Source organism: Penaeus chinensis, chromosome 4 (genome assembly GCF_019202785.1).
Source record: "Penaeus chinensis breed Huanghai No. 1 chromosome 4, ASM1920278v2, whole genome shotgun sequence".
Classification (NCBI taxonomy): Eukaryota; Metazoa; Arthropoda; class Malacostraca; order Decapoda; family Penaeidae; genus Penaeus; species Penaeus chinensis.
In genome coordinates this window covers 20,249,999-20,267,967 of record NC_061822.1, presented here as the reverse complement: position 1 = coordinate 20,267,967, position 17,969 = coordinate 20,249,999, and the positions used below count along the sequence as shown (strand labels likewise).

Sequence of the window (17,969 nt, the reverse complement as noted above, 5' to 3'; positions counted from 1 at the left end):
CTTCCAATGTATCAGATGAAATGAAATATTCACATAGTTCTTTATAACTCATGTTAGGTGGTCTGAAAGGCTGTATCACATTACATTCCAAGATATAATGCTCAAGCATTTGCTTATTTTCTTCGTTAAACAGTCTACAGTTAGATTAATTTGCACTTCTTACAACGTGCAGTTGGGAGCACATTCTGAAACCTAAACATATTCTGGCAATAATCATGTCACATTGTCTGGTTCAACTTAGGTGCCACCCACAGGAGGGCTTGCTATCTCTATACTGATCATGGTGACTTATGGTACAGTTTTCAGGCCTTTGAGTGTTGAAATTGCACTATATTACGTACGCTTAATGAAACTCGCAATTTAATCATCGTCACCTGCTTTGAAGGAATTCAGTGTCCAAAGAGGGCTATGAGAGTCACAGAAAACTACTCCAGAGCCCCGAGACATTAAGAATTCCATTGCAAGGAGTATACCTGCCAGTTCCATTTGTGTGATGCTGGCCCAATTTTGCACTCTCATATTAACTTGATGTTGTAGTAAGCCATCTTTGTATACAGCGCACGCATAACCAGGCTTTGTATCCAGACTGTGCGGATCCATCAACGTAACATTTATATACATCATCGCCCATAGACTGTGTGTGTTCCTTTACTGTTGCTAACCAAATTTGTTTTAACATATAGTTATGTAACTGTTTTTTTGTGATAGACATGTAAGGTGCACGATCAATTTTCAATTTTTCCATGGTGGAATAGATTGACCCTGTGGTATTTTACTAATTGGGACATTGAGCTTTGTAATGTTCGTGGAGATTTTGCGTGTGTGATTAGTCCCGTCTGCTTGCATGATTTTATGTTGCAGTAGTTTTTGAAAGTCTGAAAGATACAAGAGTTCTCCCAAAGCTTTGATCCCAAATATGGTGGAAATAAATATAATTCTATCAGAGATGGATGGTAAGTTAAGTTTTGACCTCATGTTCACTATGCTTGCTGTTCTCGGGGCACCAAAGATAATCCTCATTATTATCTAGTGGCTTCATTTTGCACTACCTCCAAGCTATTTTTTGCTGATTCCTTACACTGCAACAAGTGCAGTGCAATAGTAGTCTACAACTGATCTTATAAAAGCCAAGTAAAACAGTCTAGCGAGCTTAACATTAATGCCATGTTCTCTTCCAACAAGAACTTTCAATGGTTTCAGTCTCTCCCAGAGTCTACTTTTCAGGGAAAGGATCAGGTCTGCATCATTTATGTTCACCCCGAGATATTTATATTTATGACATGTCAAGTTCCTGGTCACCTATGCAAAAAGTGGGTAGGGGTATGATACATGGATTGAGAGCCATTGTTTTCTGAGCAGATATGACTAATCCACACTCATGAGGCCTAGTTGTGAGTTTGTTGAGATTTATTTGCATCCTCTCTTGTGATGATGCTTTGACACATATGTCATCAGCATAGCATATAATGGATTCACCATCCCTAAGTGGAATATCTGCCACCAGCTTGTGCATGAGGACATTGAACAACATAGGGCTGAAAACTCTTCCCTGTGGCATCCCAAGTTCAAGAGATTGTGAAGTGGAACTTCTCACTCTATTGAACAAGACACTTGCAGATCTGTTCAAAAGATACATTCTAATCCAGCTCATTGATTTACCCCGGATGCCAAAGCTTACTAATTGTTCTTGGATAACTTCTCTGTTTCCAATGTCAAAAGCTGACTTAAGGTCAAGAAAAACAGTGTGCTTCCCTGGATTAGAGTTTGAATAGTACTCTGCAAAGCAATGTTGTGTGCTACGTCCCGATAGAAATCTGTACAGTCTGTGAGATAATTTACCTCGCAACCTGTACCTGTGTCTGTTCAAAATTATCCTTTCTAGAACTTTGAATACACATGAGGTTCGTGAAATTGGGTGGTATTTATCAGTGTTTGGTTTCGGTATAGGGATGATTAGACTCCGCGTCCAGGGGCCAGGCGGAATCCCTTGTGACAAACTTAACCTGTACAGGTGCAAAGAGGGATTATCAGGTACCTGAGCTATAAGGCAGAGGACACTATAGGTAATTCCATCCTCACCTGGTGCGGACACTTTTCCTTTGATCAGTGCATTGTTCAGTTCCCACTCAGTAATCTCAGCAAAGTCTGAAAGGTTGGTCTCAGAACATCCAATTTCAATGACAAATTTACATGCAATTTTAGACTGACTAAGGTGGTTCTGAATATTTATGGGAAGTGAGTTCAATTTGGACACTCCAGCCCATTATTGACTAGGAAGCATATCTGCTTCTGCAAGAGGACTATGGAACTGCGGGGTGTTAGTTGGTTTGCCTGAGAGTCGATTAATCTTTTTTCGGTAACTGTTACCGAGAGCGACGCTCCCTCTCAAAGACTAAGTTCCAAAATCAGATTTTTTGTTTGTTTCCTCTACCCAACGATCTTGGGGGATGCGTGGGGAACCGGGGGTTGAAGGGGGGGGGGGGGGTAATGGATGGCACTGAATGTCAATAGAAACCTGCAGAAATCGAAGAAAGTGATTTATGAAACGTTAAAAAGTTGATTTTTCGAAAACCCGAGCCAAATTTCTGTCCCGAAAAACACAAAAAACAAAGGAAATCGGCCAGTGAAACTCTACGGACGCCCCCGCCATCTTTGAAAGTCTACGGATTGACACGCCACCTTTCGAAAAACTCTACGGGAATCAAACCCAATGCTCGGTAAAAATCTACGGGATTTCACATTATCCAGATCCCCTGTGGTAATAGTACAATGCGTCCTAACCAATAAACCAACTAACCTTAACCCTGTGGCTTTCATACACTACGATGTATATATTCCCTATAATAAAAGTAAATAAAAGTAAAACAATTCATTAAATACATGAATTCGGAAAAACAGACTTTGGTAATTACAAAATAATCGTTTTCGCAAGCGCGTAGTAATACATGGACTACTTCACAGATCGCAATAATGAGTTACGTGTCACATTTGTTTTGGTCCTGGCAAGGTAAACATGGATGGGGACTTCCTTCTCTATTTTTTATGCTCTACAAGATGGCAATGTCCATTTTGCTCTACCTCCGTGCGCCGCTCTCGGTAACATTAACCTTTTTTTCCAAACCTCAGACATTGAGGTGTTCTTTTCTGAAATGAGTTTTTAATTCCTGTAGAATTTTATTAGCCTTAAGAAACTGAATAAGGTTGTCACAGGTATTGTCCTCCTTGTAGATATCAAAAAGCTCCTGAACTCGCTTTTGTTCCCTTTTTTCCTGAAAAACAGCAAATGATTGAGGTATGTTCGCTAGACTTTACATCAAACAGTCTTTCATTTTGATCTTCTTGAAAGAGTTAGTGTACTGTCCCTTTCTGCAATAATTTAAATGGCAAGATCTGCCTCCCTTTGATGAAGCACAAGAGTTGCTGATGCTATGGCAATCACTTGACATAATGCCACAATCATAGTGCCACTGGTTAACTCTCTACTGATGAAGGGCCTAGGGACAGGAGGCCTCTATAATTTAGATGTGGATTCATGTTCAATCAATGTTAATTCTGTGAATAAATTACATCACAGATATGTTTAAGCGTGATTTGCGCGAAGTTTTAGCTTTATCACAATTGAGATTGAGATTGATATAATATTACGTAAATTAAAGACTATGATTCAAATTCATTCATTGAAATTATTTATGTGCAAGTCCTATAATGGAAAGGCAGCAAGATACTCAGGACCTAGACATCAAAATACAAAATTAAAAATATTCTGTTACCCCCCCACCCCCCAACAACAATAATAAAATAAAAAATAAATGAAAGAAGTCTCCCACTCTCTCTCACCTTCCCCCTTTCTTGCTCTCGTCCAAAGGCCACTTTTCTAACAAACGTAAGAAGTTTCTGTAGCTGTTCCTGGCCATTCCTTCTCGTACTTTTTTAGAGAAGGTAACCAAATGCAAGCGTACTCGCCGCACATACAGCACATAAGCTTTCGTCCTTGCCTTCAGTCCGGCGCAGCACTTCGTCTGCTGCGTTCGTTGACGCCGGTAATTCTTTTGCTCTTTGTAATGGGTTGAATACATTTCATGATAAATAGATGAATATAAATAAATTATCCGCAGTGATTTTTATAAGTCAGTCACAAGATAGCCGTGTTAAATGTTACTAATGAAAACGAATGTCTAAAACATTTTCTACATTCCCTTTATAGGTTCGTGTCCCTTCAGACTCGGTGTAAACAATGGCCAGTCATAAGCTCACTTCTCTAGTCACTTTACTCTGCTTCATTTCCCTGTCGCACTGTAGGGACATTGAAAGAGAAATGACGGTGGAAGTGAAGGCAGGGACGCAGGAATGTTTCTACGAGAACGTGAAAGCCGGGGAAACCATAGATGTGGAATACCAGGTAGGATGAAAGATATCATGGCTGGTTCCAAATGTAGGATACAGCATGACACGTCATCCAGTTGTTTGATTTTATGCTGCAGATGCGGCGATATTATAGACATTCAGAAACATTGTAACACCCAGAGATAACTCGGAGAATATACTTTTTGTGAATTAAAGTTCCATATATAGCATAGTTGTAGTGGGTGTATATACTAAATGGAATTTCGGTCACTATGGATAACAGGGTAGTGAGTGGCTTGCTTTCGAAACAATTCTGATGTTTTTCTGTATGAAATCTATTGATTTCAATGATTCTAGGCTTCGTTCCTTGTGCAAATGAATCGTTGAGGAGATATTTCCATTGATAATCTTAATTTGATAGTCCTGATAGGAGGGGAGGACATGAAGTATATCAGGGAACTTATGGGGTAAAACAGGCTGAAATAAAACGAATACTGAATGAAAGAAGTGGGAAAAACATCATGAAAACTGCATTCTGAGCCATGTTTCACCTATACATATATGGTCTACAAAATTTGGGATTACTTCTTGCATGATTGATGAACAATGCAAAATGCATTAAATAATGATTTGAATATAAAAATAAAATAAGATTAATGCATAAATTTATATTAATTGTTGCTCAAACAGTAATAATATTTTATTTATTAATTGCATTTACTAATAGTAGTACAAAATGAAAATTAGAAATCAAAATTTGTGTTGTTGACAGTCAATCCAGAGTTGCGGCCTATGTGGTTTACGTGGATGTCATCACTCTCAATCAAATCTTTCAAACACATTTCAGTAACAGAACTTGCAAACCTTAGTGATGATTATTGTCAAATATGGAAACACTTCAATATTTATACCTGGTATAAAATGTAAGCTGGAATTTATTTGCCTTTGCCTGAGCACCAAATACTTCAGAGGCCATGGTGGTTACTTCATGCCATGCAGCTTTAAATAATTACCCATCCTACATAACTACGAATGCATTTAGTCTGATTTCATTGTGCACATTGACAGAACACCAAATCCATCAATTGTAATCGTTTGTAATAGACAGGAAACTTAAACCAAATTGGTAATAATTTTCCGTAATACTGTTTGTATTGAAGGGGCTTTTTATTAAATGTATTTGCTTATCATTTCAAGATATTTACTCTGTGCAGTAAATATTCAAATTTTGCTGGTTCACCTTATACATTAATTAAATTGTACTAACCTTCTATCATTGTGCACCCATTATTACACTTCACTGTCATACATCCTTGATGTTGTAGTATTTCTAGTGGTTGATATATGGAAATGCTTGGGGAAGGGATCTGCCTCTCCCACCCAGCAAGTGATGCAGGTTCTGGGTTCTGTTGGGAGGGCAACTTTTGGGGCACAGGATGGGAACGAGAGTTACTTTTTCTGCTTGTACCCTAGCAGGCACTAACCCATGAAATCAGCCTTTGGGGCAAAGGCTGGTCATCTTCAGGGAGTAGCCATAGCCATCTCCTAGCACTTTGTCGTGAGTTCGGTTGTGGGCTGCTTGCAGCCTACATTGATCTCAAGAAGGCCTTTGACTCGGTGCATCATGAATTGCCATGGGAGATCCTGAGACTTAAGGGAATCCTGACATGGATTATTGGCTTAATAGCAAACATATATACTGGTACTGAAAGTGCTGGAAAGTGTGGTAGATTTCTCGAATTTCTTCCCTGTTAACTCAGGTGAGGCAAGGCTATGTCCTTGCACCAACACTTTTCAACACTGGTATGGACTGGGTAATGGGCAGAGCTGTTATCCAAAAATGTCAGTGTGGAGCAACCCTGGGCAGTATCAAGGTCACTGACCTTGACTTTGCTGACAATGTTGCTATCCTATCTCTGGAATCACTGGTGGCAGTTCTTGTTGCATTTAGCTATGAGGCAGAGCCCTTGGGCCTAGAAGTCTCCTGGACCAAGACCAGGATTTTGGGGGCCGGTTTGGGGAACCTATTTATGCTTGCAGTGAGGACGTTGAAGTCACTGAGCTTTACATTCCTTGGCAGCATAGTCCATGTCTCTGGACTATGCTGCCAGACCAAGAAGCCAGTAGATGGATTGGTCTGGTAACAGGAGCCATGAACTCGATCAACAAGTGTCTGTGCAGCTTCTGACGGTACGCATCAGGACCAATCTATGTCTTCGGGGCCTTGATACTGCCAGTTTAATTGTATAGAAGTGAAACCTGGACACTTTCTAGCACCTTGAAGTCTTGTCTTGATGCCTTTTGTAACAAGTCCCTATGCTAGATGATGGGGTACAGTTGGCAGGACAATGTGTCCAACTGATGACTACACTGTGATGCTGGCATGGGAACTGTTACTTGCATCATCCGGGACTGCCAACTCAGGCTGTGTGGGCACCTAGCTCATTTCCCTGTGAATGACCCTGCCTATTAGGTTGTCTCTTTGCAAGACAATCCTGGGTGGGGAGAGGCCTGTGGGACAACCTAGGGCAACTCAACCTGTCCTGTTGTGAAGAGTTAGAGATGGGCCTGCTGGAGACTTGCCATGAGGGGCCCCCATGGCTGGAAGCATAGAGTGGATACGGCCATAGGCCCTCATCAGTGTTAGGCCCGATGGTTATGATGTATTTTACGCCTTTGTAAAACTTTCAGCTAGCTTTCAGTATATATCTTCACACATACACATATTATATATATAATATATATTATATATATTGTATGTATTATATATATTTATATTATGTATAAATATATTATATAAATATATATATGTATATATATATGTATATTTTACATATATACATTATATAAATAGTTTATATGTATATATATTATTTATATATCATTTATATATATACTATATTTTTATTATGTATATAATATATATATATATATATATATATATTATATATTTATATTAATAATATATATATATATATATATTATATATTTATATTAATAATATATATATATATATATATATATATATATAAAATATAGTACATATAAAGGCCTTGAAGACATGTAGCTTGGTCCTGCATAGGTACCAAGATTTCCAAAGGCTCTTTAGCAGTTCAGCAGGGATATCACATATGCCTACAGCTTTCCCACATAGTGATCGCCTCTCTAATCTCAGTTAGGGTAGGAAGTTCTTTGCTGATGGGTAGGTCCAGCACAGATATTGTGATCTCACTTGGGTCCAGACTGGCTGCTCATGGTATGGGTTCTAAGAATATTCAACCCAACATGATCTGAGATGATGTGGCCATCCACTGAGCAGACTTCAGTCATATGCGAGGAGAGCTTGGTAGGCAGGGTGAAGGTCATTTAACAAAAAATGGCCTTCAACCTACTCATCCTGATGAACTGTTCCTTGTCCCTTCTCAAGGGAATGGCTCAAATCCTGATTGTCATTCATTCGAGTCACATGGCACACATCTGTAGCTTCCACTGATGAGGTGAAATTCTGCCTTTGCCTCGGGCATTCATCAGTGTACTCTTGTGCTGCATAGAGTGTTTCACAGTTAAAGGACTCCCACAAAGCTACTGGGTCCATCAAGCTTTCAAGTTCCATGAACCGATCAGAGACTGCTGTGGCAAACCTTTGGGCACTCCTCCCTCAATCTGTCCATGTGAAACACCCTCTAGTGGCTACTGGTAAGACGGGGAGTTTTGAAGTGGCCCCTTAGGCTAGCCACAACCAGTCTGTGGTCAGTGCCACAGAACTCGGCACTCTGGTAAACCCTGCAGTTCTGAAGGATCCTTCAACAAGTGCTGACAAGAATGTAGTCTATCACCCACATGTCCAGCGATGTGGGTTGGAGTGCTGATACCAAGAACCAGAAATCCTCAATCTCTGGGACCTAACAAAGTCCCTGAGAAGGAGGCTGTTCTCACTACTGAGAACAGCTCCCAAGTCATGGGGGCCGACAGACATTCCATAGCTAGCTTGATCACAGCCCAATACCGCTTGGAGGCACCCAGTATGATTCAAATGTGTCACCGGGGACATTTGTCTGCCACAGATGTGAGTTTAGCATAGAACACTCTTTCTTGAGTTTACAAACATCGGTAGGGATATACACAGCAATAAGAGAAGGAAGCCAAAATTATGCTTTAGTCTCAATGCCATAATATGCTTATTAACTGGTGTTACCTCTACTACGCATATTTGAAGTTGGCATGAGATGGCTATGGCTACTCCATATAAATGGTGACTATCTCCCTGGCCAGTAGTAGATGTACTCAGCCATACTAATTGTGCTGCTGCCAGGTCTTTTCAACTCCCAACAGCTTCAATTCTCTCAATAACAGGGGTAGCTGCTCATCCTGCCTGAATTTTCCAAGCTCCTACTCAGTTAGCTCACCTGAGGTTAAGCCTGAAGCAGACACTCTAGGTGGATGCAATCTCCGTCACCCCTGTCAATGCTGCCCAAAAAAAAGGCTGTGTTGCCCAATTTGGGGTTCCCTTGGGCTTTGCCCCACAGGCCTTATACTTGGGTGGTGCCTGCCAGGTCACAGGGGGGATGAGTGACTTACCATCCTGCACCCCAACATTTGCCCTCCCAACGGGACACACAGCCTGCCTCACTTGCTGGGTGGGAGGGGCAGTACCCCTCCTCCAGCATTTCCATTTATACATAATGTTGCCAGTGAGTTTATTTTGGGGGAGGAGGACTGGCTCCCCCGAGCCACCTATAAACCCAATGCCAACAGGCATGACATGTACGTACTTGCCTGTGAGTTACTTGTTTGATTGTTTTTCCTCATAGAGGGCTACACTTGTACTAAGTCACCAATGAGCCAAAAATGAGTACTGCCTGTCTCACCCATTTACCCTTTTCTTTGATTTATAAAAACATTTTACATGATCTTATTTTGCTGTTACTAATGTTTATAACATTATAGTAATTATAATGTTTATAATAAAAATAACACAATTGATATTCATAGCACTAGTAAAAAAATAAATTTTTCCTACCAATTCAAATCAGGTAAGGTCACAAGGTCTACTAATTGACTCCTTTGTGGCTAAGCACTAGTAGAGCCATCTATGCGCAGAGATATTTCACAAAAAAAATATAGAAAATAAGCACAGCATTTTCCCCATTTTTTATTCATTTTCCTTAGCGGCATTGGGTTAATCCCAGGGGGGCTGAAGTGATTGATAGAATTTGTGGGTACTTGTTGTTTTGATATGGCATGGGCCACAGATCATGCCAATATTAGCAATGGAGACCTCATAGACCATTTGTAGTGTCATAATTATGCTTTACTCTGAGGAACTATCAAGATCTGAAATATCAAGAAGATTAGGTATTTTGAAGCCAACTGTGTCTGTAGATCCAGCAACACCAAACACCTTAGACAAGGCCAGAAGTGGACACTGTAGATGCATGATGGAGGAAGATGATGAAGTAAATATCATTCTAGACTATAAATATAAGAAGAACACAAAGGAAGCTTGCATTATAGTGCATGAATATTAAGAACTAATGAAAACCATTTCATATTCATTGGCAACACTCCTTACATCTAACAGGGTTTGAGAAGAGGGCCTGGACGGTAGTTAGTGCCAGGTTCCCTTACGTGAGTCATTTTCTTCTTAGTTATTTATTTTCCTTTTTACATTCTTTAACAACCCACCACTTCTACAAAGGAGATGAACCCCATTTGTTTTACTGGCAGCAGTGCACAGACTGTCAGAAATGTCTGGGCAGTTTGAGTGAATGCACAGCAGCGGTGTTGGTGAGTTGACGAATGTCTGGCCCAGCAAATTTATGGCATATACCTAGTGGAAAAAGATGATTCTACCATGGGTGAAGGCAAAGCCATTTAATCTCCTCCAGCATAACAGCCCTATTCACACAAGCAGTGTTGTGAGTTTACGATGTGTCATATCCACTCAAATTACCAGATCTCAGTCTCATTAAAAATGTGTAGGCCGAAAATGGGTGTAATTAGTAAAAAAGTTTAAAAATGTGACGGGGGTGGGGGGGAGTTCCCCCTGCCCCAAAAGCCGCCTCTCTCAGGGATACCAATATCAGGTCGAGCTCACAGCACTTTTTACAATAATTTTGTCATTGTATCATATTGTTAGGTCAGAAAGAGTAACGATATATATATATATATATATATATTTTTTTTTTTTTTTTTTTTTTTTTTTTTTTTTTTTTTTTTTTTTTTTTTTTTTTTTTTTAGGCGAGTGTACATGAATATATGTATATTTATATATGTATATACATAATTATATTTCAGTACAATTACTGGGTCGCACTTTTGTACATCTGGCAGCCACTTTTACATAAGAGTAAGTAGTATTTTCAAGAATGAGACGAAAACACTAGGCTGTTTGTAAGAAAGAGTGTGATTGGTAGAGCATAAGCGACCAACAAGTGTATTAGTATAAATTTTTGAAAACTGGTTTCTTCAAACAAGTGATAACACAACATGTGTTATTATTGACTTTGCAGTGGGATAATTTTCAAATGCGATATCCTGGAATTGTATCGAAATGACAACACAGCAAGTATCATTTATAGCTGCATATTTTTTGAAACTTGAAAATGCTTCATACTTTAAAAATCTCTGTATGGTAGTTGTATCAAATAAAATTCTTCAAATTCGCTGATTCCTTTCTAAATGGTTTTCGTAGTTACAACATTTAGCACGGCTAATCGAACTAATGGAGGGATCGTTTTTTCGCCAGAACGGAACATTAAAACACTGATTCAATAAACAAACAGCATGTTACATTATATTTTTCATAGAACATTAGCTGAACGCAATGGGGCCACAATGAATATGTAGATATTTTCACAGTGTGTGTGTGTGTGTGTGTGTGTGTGTGTGTGTGTGTGTGTGTGTGTGTGTGTGTGTGTGTGTGTGTGTGTGTGTGTGTATGTTTTGTGTGTGTGTAAGCGGGAAATAAGTATTTATATCGTAAACATCTCTATATTATGTATCAAAGCTTTAACATGCACTGACAAATACACAGGAAATATAAATTACATACGTGTGAGATTAAAGTAGAGAGCAAGATTAAATTCCTCTTTTATCAGAATGAACAAGATTTTCTACACACACACACACACACACACACACACACACACACACACACACACACACACACACACACACACACACACACACACACACACACACACACACACTGATAAAGTATCTATATATTCATTGTAACCCTACTGCAGTTTTGCGTCCAGTTTGTTCTATTGTGAAGAATATGTAGCATATTTTCTAATTACTTAATCAGTATTTTGTAGCGAAAAAAAAGTCACGTCAATAGTTCGATTAGCCGCCACTAGATGGTGTAGCCACAGCCCACGAGAAGCATTTGCATGGGCATCAACGATTTTGCAAAGATTTTTATTGGGTCTAGCTAGCTGCCATACATAGATGTTTAAAGAAAAAAGCACTTTCATGTTTCAAGATAAGGACAAGTTCGATATGCAAAGCTGAGCCTCGCTCGGACTATGCCCATGAGTGGAGCACGGCTTGTGTTGACTAATGCCGACTCTTTAACGTGTGTCAGCTGGTGCTGACTCGGCTAAGTTTAGTCCTTTCCTGCCGTGGTGCCCAGCCACAGCAGTAACCTTTAGGCGACAATTGCAACTGTACTAGGTCGGAGGCTATGTTTTATGAAATATGCAGCTATAATTATTGTGTTAAAAAAGGGGGACATACTGCCTCACCTCCATAGGTGTTGCCATGTCGACAAACAAACAATTCCAGTAAGTTGCTTACTTAGTTTCCAAAATTAGATACTATTACACTTGTTGGTCATCTACATTCTACTAATCACACTCCTTACAAACAGCCTAGGTTTTTCGCATCATTCATAAAATTACTATTTAGTCAATGTTTACATATGTACATGTGTACAAAAGTGGGACCCAGCAAGTGTACTGAAATATAATTCCGCAACTGCACACAAGTATATGTACATATGGATATATTCATATGCAGATACACATTTATATGTATACATGTACATATAGATATGTATATATACATATGCATGTATATACTCATTATATATATATATATATATATATATATATATATATATATATATATATATATATATATATATATATATATATATAACAGTGCCTGTCAAAACTGCAGTGTTTCTTTTTTTTTTTTTTTATCTTAATATGTATTTTCTTTTAAGGTCATTGATGGAGGGCAAGGAGACCTGGACATTAATTTCATCATCTCGTCACCAACGGGAGCTGTTCTTGTTCAAGATCTTCGGAGAGCTGATGGAAATCACAGGTTGAACTTGCATTTATCTAAGGCTTTCCTTACCAGTAGAGAAAGATTGTTGGGAGGATTTTGTGAAAGATTGCTTATAATGTTTACATGTAAAGGATGTGTCACCCAAGATAGAATGCTCAGAGAGGAATGATTTATTTACTAATGTTTGTTCTTTATGTGTGAAGGACACAATGTCTGAAGAAGGTGATTACGTATATGCTGGGACAACACATTTTCTCATTTCAACTCAAAAACAGTCTTCTTTGGTGTTGTGATTGAGAATGAAAATGAGGATGATGAAGACCTTGGGATGATGGATTTGACTCCAGTGTCACAGCTGAGGATATTATGAGATGAAGGTGGAGGATAAAAGGTGAGTGGAAGGAAGGAAGCTATAACAGTATTGTGCAAAGCATCCTGCCCATCTATGATTATCATTCATAACATATTATCTGTATAGCCACTTAACCTGTTGCTGCTCGGATGCCATGTACTTACTGCCATTTCCACTGTGACTATAGTTTATATATTGTATTTGCACATAAACGTCTCCACTGGCCAATTACCTGTCCTATAATATCACTGTCAATCCTTTCCTTGCCGACTGCAAAGGGTTACAGTTGACCATCTGTTTCTAAGCTTCCAACCTATCCAACATCCATTTATTTGATGCATTAATTGCAGGATGCCATGGACAGGATCAGAAACCATCTCACAAAGTCACGCTTTTTGCAAGACCAACTCCGAGCCTTTGAAGCCCGTGACCGCAACGTAGCAGAAAACAACTATACCAAAGTTAATTTTTGGTCCACAGTTAATATTGTCATTATGCTATGTACAGGCATCATTCAGGTGTGTTAGTATACATATCACACATTTCATTTTTCTTTAATTAATCCTTTAAGTGATATGAATGCATTTCGACGTCTGTAGCATCCTTAATAAAACCTAGAATATTCACTGGATTGTAACATGGCTGTGCTTGGACAAAGCCCTTGCTGTAGGGAATATCATCATTATGGTTTTGAAAAATTTCCAATCAATATATTTGACAATATATTAGAAAAACTCGTGTAAAGAAAAAAGCAGGCAATTTTGTTGGAGCTGTCAGTCAAACCTGTCTTTATCTAACGGTGTCCACTTTCTGAGCCTGACCTTTTTATTCGTGTGTGTGTGTGTGTGTGTGTGTGTGTGTGTGTGTGTGTGTGTGTGTGTGTGTGTGATATTTATATATATATATTATATATATATATATATATATATATATATATATATATATATATATATATATATATATATATATATATATATATATATATATATATATATATATATATATATATATATATATATATATATATATATAACAGTGCCTGTCAAAACTGCAGTGTTTCTTTTTTTTTTTTTTTTTTTTATCTTAATATGTATTTTCTTTTAAGGTCATTGATGGAGGGCAAGGAGACCTGGACATTAATTTCATCATCTCGTCACCAACGGGAGCTGTTCTTGTTCAAGATCTTCGGAGAGCTGATGGAAATCACAGGTTGAACTTGCATTTATCTAAGGCTTTCCTTACCAGTAGAGAAAGATTGTTGGGAGGATTTTGTGAAAGATTGCTTATAATGTTTACATGTAAAGGATGTGTCACCCAAGATAGAATGCTCAGAGAGGAATGATTTATTTACTAATGTTTGTTCTTTATGTGTGAAGGACCACAATGTCTGAAGAAGGTGATTACCGTATATGCTGGGACAACACATTTTCTCATTTCAACTCAAAAACAGTCTTCTTTGGTGTTGTGATTGAGAATGAAAATGAGGATGATGAAGACCTTTGGGATGATGGATTTGACTCCAGTGTCACAGCTGAGGATATTTATGAGATGAAGGTGGAGGATATTAAGGTGAGTGGAAGGAAGGAAGCTATAACAGTATTGTGCAAAGCATCCTGCCCATCTATGATTATCATTCATAACATATTATCTGTATAGCCACTTAACCTGTTGCTGCCACGGATGCCATGTACTTACTGCCATTTCCACTGTGACTATAGTTTATATATTGTATTTGCACATAAACGTCTCCACTGGCCAATTACCTGTCCTACTAATCTCACCTGTCAATCCTTTCCTTGCCGACTGCAAAGGGTTACAGTTGACCATCTGTTTCTAAGCTTCCAACCTATCCCAACATCCATTTATTTGATGCATTAATTGCAGGATGCCATGGACAGGATCAGAAACCATCTCACAAAGTCACGCTTTTTGCAAGACCAACTCCGAGCCTTTGAAGCCCGTGACCGCAACGTAGCAGAAAACAACTATACCAAAGTTAATTTTTGGTCCACAGTTAATATTGTCATTATGCTATGTACAGGCATCATTCAGGTGTGTTAGTATACATATCACACATTTCATTTTTCTTTAATTAATCCTTTAAGTGATATGAATGCATTTCGACGTCTGTAGCATCCTTAATAAAACCTAGAATATTCACTGGATTGTAACATGGCTGTGCTTGGACAAAGCCCTTGCTGTAGGGAATATCATCATTATGGTTTTGAAAAATTTCCATCAATATATTTGACAATATATTAGAAAAACTCGTGTAAAGAAAAAAGCAGGCAATTTGTTGGAGCTGTCAGTCAAACCTGTCTTTATCTAACGGTGTCACTTTTCCGAGCCTGACCTTTATATTCGTGTGTGTGTGTGTGTGTGTGTGATATTTATATATAATATATTATATATATGTATAAAATTAACTTATAGATGATTTTTAAGAGGTGATACCTGATCTTGTTTGTTAGGGAGATTATTGGGGCTGGAACTAAAAGAAACAAGGATACCAGGTATACGACTAACTTTTTCATAATGAATAAAGTCAAATTAATTTATTGCATGCAGATATGCCATAAGAAGGAATGTTTAAAACTACTATTAATGTTTTTTTTAGAAAATGCAGAAAAAACATTTGAGTGAAAAGATTAAGGAGTTGATTTTATCATTTATGCCTGCAGTTTAGTTGTTGTGCCTTTTATTTTTATTTTTTTAAGGCATATTATTTTTCTTCAATAAGCAGGATCTTTTACTTAATCATCAGTGATAATTTGAGATAAGAGAATATAACTGTAATGTAAGCAAATTTCCCCCCCCCCCCCCTTTTAAATTCTGCTTGATTTGAAATTTTTATATCAGTTTTTTTAGGAGATTTTTTACTTACGACTGATAGGAGTCAATTTTTTTATTATTGTGTAATTTTTCTTTGTTTCTAGATACTCTAAAATATAGCTTTGTCTTGCATATTTGAGACAAAATATATAAAAATACATGTTATAGTTGTTTTTCTACCTTCTCTTGTTTTTCAGGTTATTTTACTTCGAAGTCTTTTTGATGACAAGTCAAGACTACATGGCCTGTGGAAGAAGGGGACAGCATCAACCTTTTCATAAACCTTTAAAAAAATTTGCTTAGCCTTTGTCTGAATTCTGTGTCATATCTCTGTCAAGTGTGGTAATAATTGAGGTTCTTTACTCTGATGCAAAACAATTGTATCAGTTTTCCAAGTGCTTTACACTCATTCTTTACACAAGCAAATATTTTTATATTGTATCCACTTGCATTCAGAATGCTCAGTTTTACAAGCTAGGGACATCAGTTAGGAAATGTATGTATGTTGATCACCAGCTAATGTCAAAGAAACTAATTATGCACATATACAAATTAGTTTAATTTGTATATGTGCTTATATCTACATTTCCTTCACTTGAGATGGAATGTTACCAACATGATCACGTGTATCTTTCTAGGAAATGGGACTTTGGGGATTTTGTTAAAACCTCTGAATTGTGGCATTGTGAATCGCACAATTTTTTTTTTTTTTTTTTTTTTTATAGAAATAAGCAATAATGTAGTTGTTAAGACTTTTGTATATATTGTTTTCAGACATATGAAGTGTTTTACAGTGTGAAAAGGAATGAAGGGTATTATTATTCCATTTTTATGTACTTTCATGTTCTCCCTAGTCATAAATGCAGTAATGACTGTGTCTAATTCATTGGGCATGAAGTAATCTTTGATAATTATCACTAAAAATGTAGACAGTATTTCAAGTAAAGAAGATTTTGTACAATACATGTGCCATATTATTAATTCAGATCAGTAGGAAGTATGAGTGAAGCACACTGAAAAGATGTTTTGACTGAAACTTCGAGTAAAATGAACATAAAATGCCTTGGCAGAAATTACATTTTAGGTCAGTGATACATTTTTATTTCTTTCCTTTTAGTTTTTATTTTGAATCATATCTTGTTTTAAGAAAGATAACAAGTTCAGTGGAAACCAAAGGATTTTTTATCAGTGTCATTTTCAAGATTAAAGCTAAGCAGAGAGAAAATTCTAGGCTATTTACAGTGAAATCTAATTGATTACTTTTTGTTTTGTTTCATTTTTATTTTTGTGAAACTTTAGTCACTCAGTTTAAACTATACCACTGAATTAATGTTTTGTCCAAAGTGTTTGCAGAGGAAGACATAAAAAGTTCCACAGGATTGAAAAACTGTTAACTTAATTTGTGAAACAGCATAGTCCATTGTAATTCCTTGTCAAATTTTTCAGTGTTTGAAATAAAATAATCTTGGTAATTACTCTGTCTACCTTTCCATTTTACACAGTCACACTGTACATCTAGATATAAGCTTAGGATTCAAAGCAATTTATTTTGATGATAAAACTAAGTGTTTCATTTATCATCATTTATTAATTGTATTTATTTCTCCAAACTACATTCAACATCCTGCATGATTTTTAAAGGGACTGTTCAAGTTTCATATTCAGGATTATTCAAATATTAAATTCATATAGTTAATTTTCACCATTCCCATACCCATTGCTATCATGGGGGGCAAAGAAGATGGGGATTGAGGCCCAGTGTTGGGAATAACCTCTACCTTGGTCCTCAGCCCTCAGCTCAACTAATTTTGCATAGTCTTCCACCTTTCCTTTTCCTTCTCATCTTCAATCTCTTCTGTCCATGTCCTAAGGTGTAGGAGCTAGGTTGAAAGGGAGACATGCTGGCCTTATGTGAGTCTTGAATGGCCTCAGAGACCCATGGGCATAATATTCCCTTGATTAATCACCTAGTCCTTATCCTTGAGGGGTGGACTGTTTCTCTTCTCCACAAAATTCAGACTCACTATGGCCAATATTAGGGGCAGTAAGGCTTGTCCTTTCAACTAGCCTATTTAAATTTGACTTCTCTGGTTTTCCAACCCCTGCCTCCTTTGATAACAGCTCCAACCATTGCTGCTGC

General features: G+C 37.6%; 2 protein-coding genes across 2 annotated transcripts in view; one reads left to right on the top strand and one right to left on the bottom strand.

The window, feature by feature from the left end:
- The window catches only part of LOC125047353 (ubiquinol-cytochrome-c reductase complex assembly factor 2-like), a 6,703-nt gene extending 2,671 nt beyond the window's left edge, over positions 1-4,032 (bottom strand). Inside the window, exon 1 of the mRNA XM_047645592.1 lies at positions 3,838-4,032. Coding sequence (XP_047501548.1) covers positions 3,838-3,914 — 77 coding nt within the window. The 5' untranslated portion in view covers positions 3,915-4,032. The remainder of the gene's footprint in view (positions 1-3,837) is intronic.
- Positions 4,033-4,204: 172 nt separating this feature from the next.
- On the top strand, positions 4,205-17,301 carry LOC125025225 (transmembrane emp24 domain-containing protein 1-like). The gene is made up of 7 exons (XM_047613198.1): positions 4,205-4,399; positions 12,578-12,798; positions 13,348-13,434; positions 14,096-14,206; positions 14,374-14,566; positions 14,882-15,049; positions 16,027-17,301. The coding sequence occupies exons 1-7, from the start codon at positions 4,235-4,237 to the stop codon at positions 16,108-16,110; spliced, it is 1,029 nt and encodes a 342-aa protein (XP_047469154.1). The 5' UTR covers positions 4,205-4,234; the 3' UTR covers positions 16,111-17,301.
- Positions 17,302-17,969: the final 668 nt, after the last annotated feature.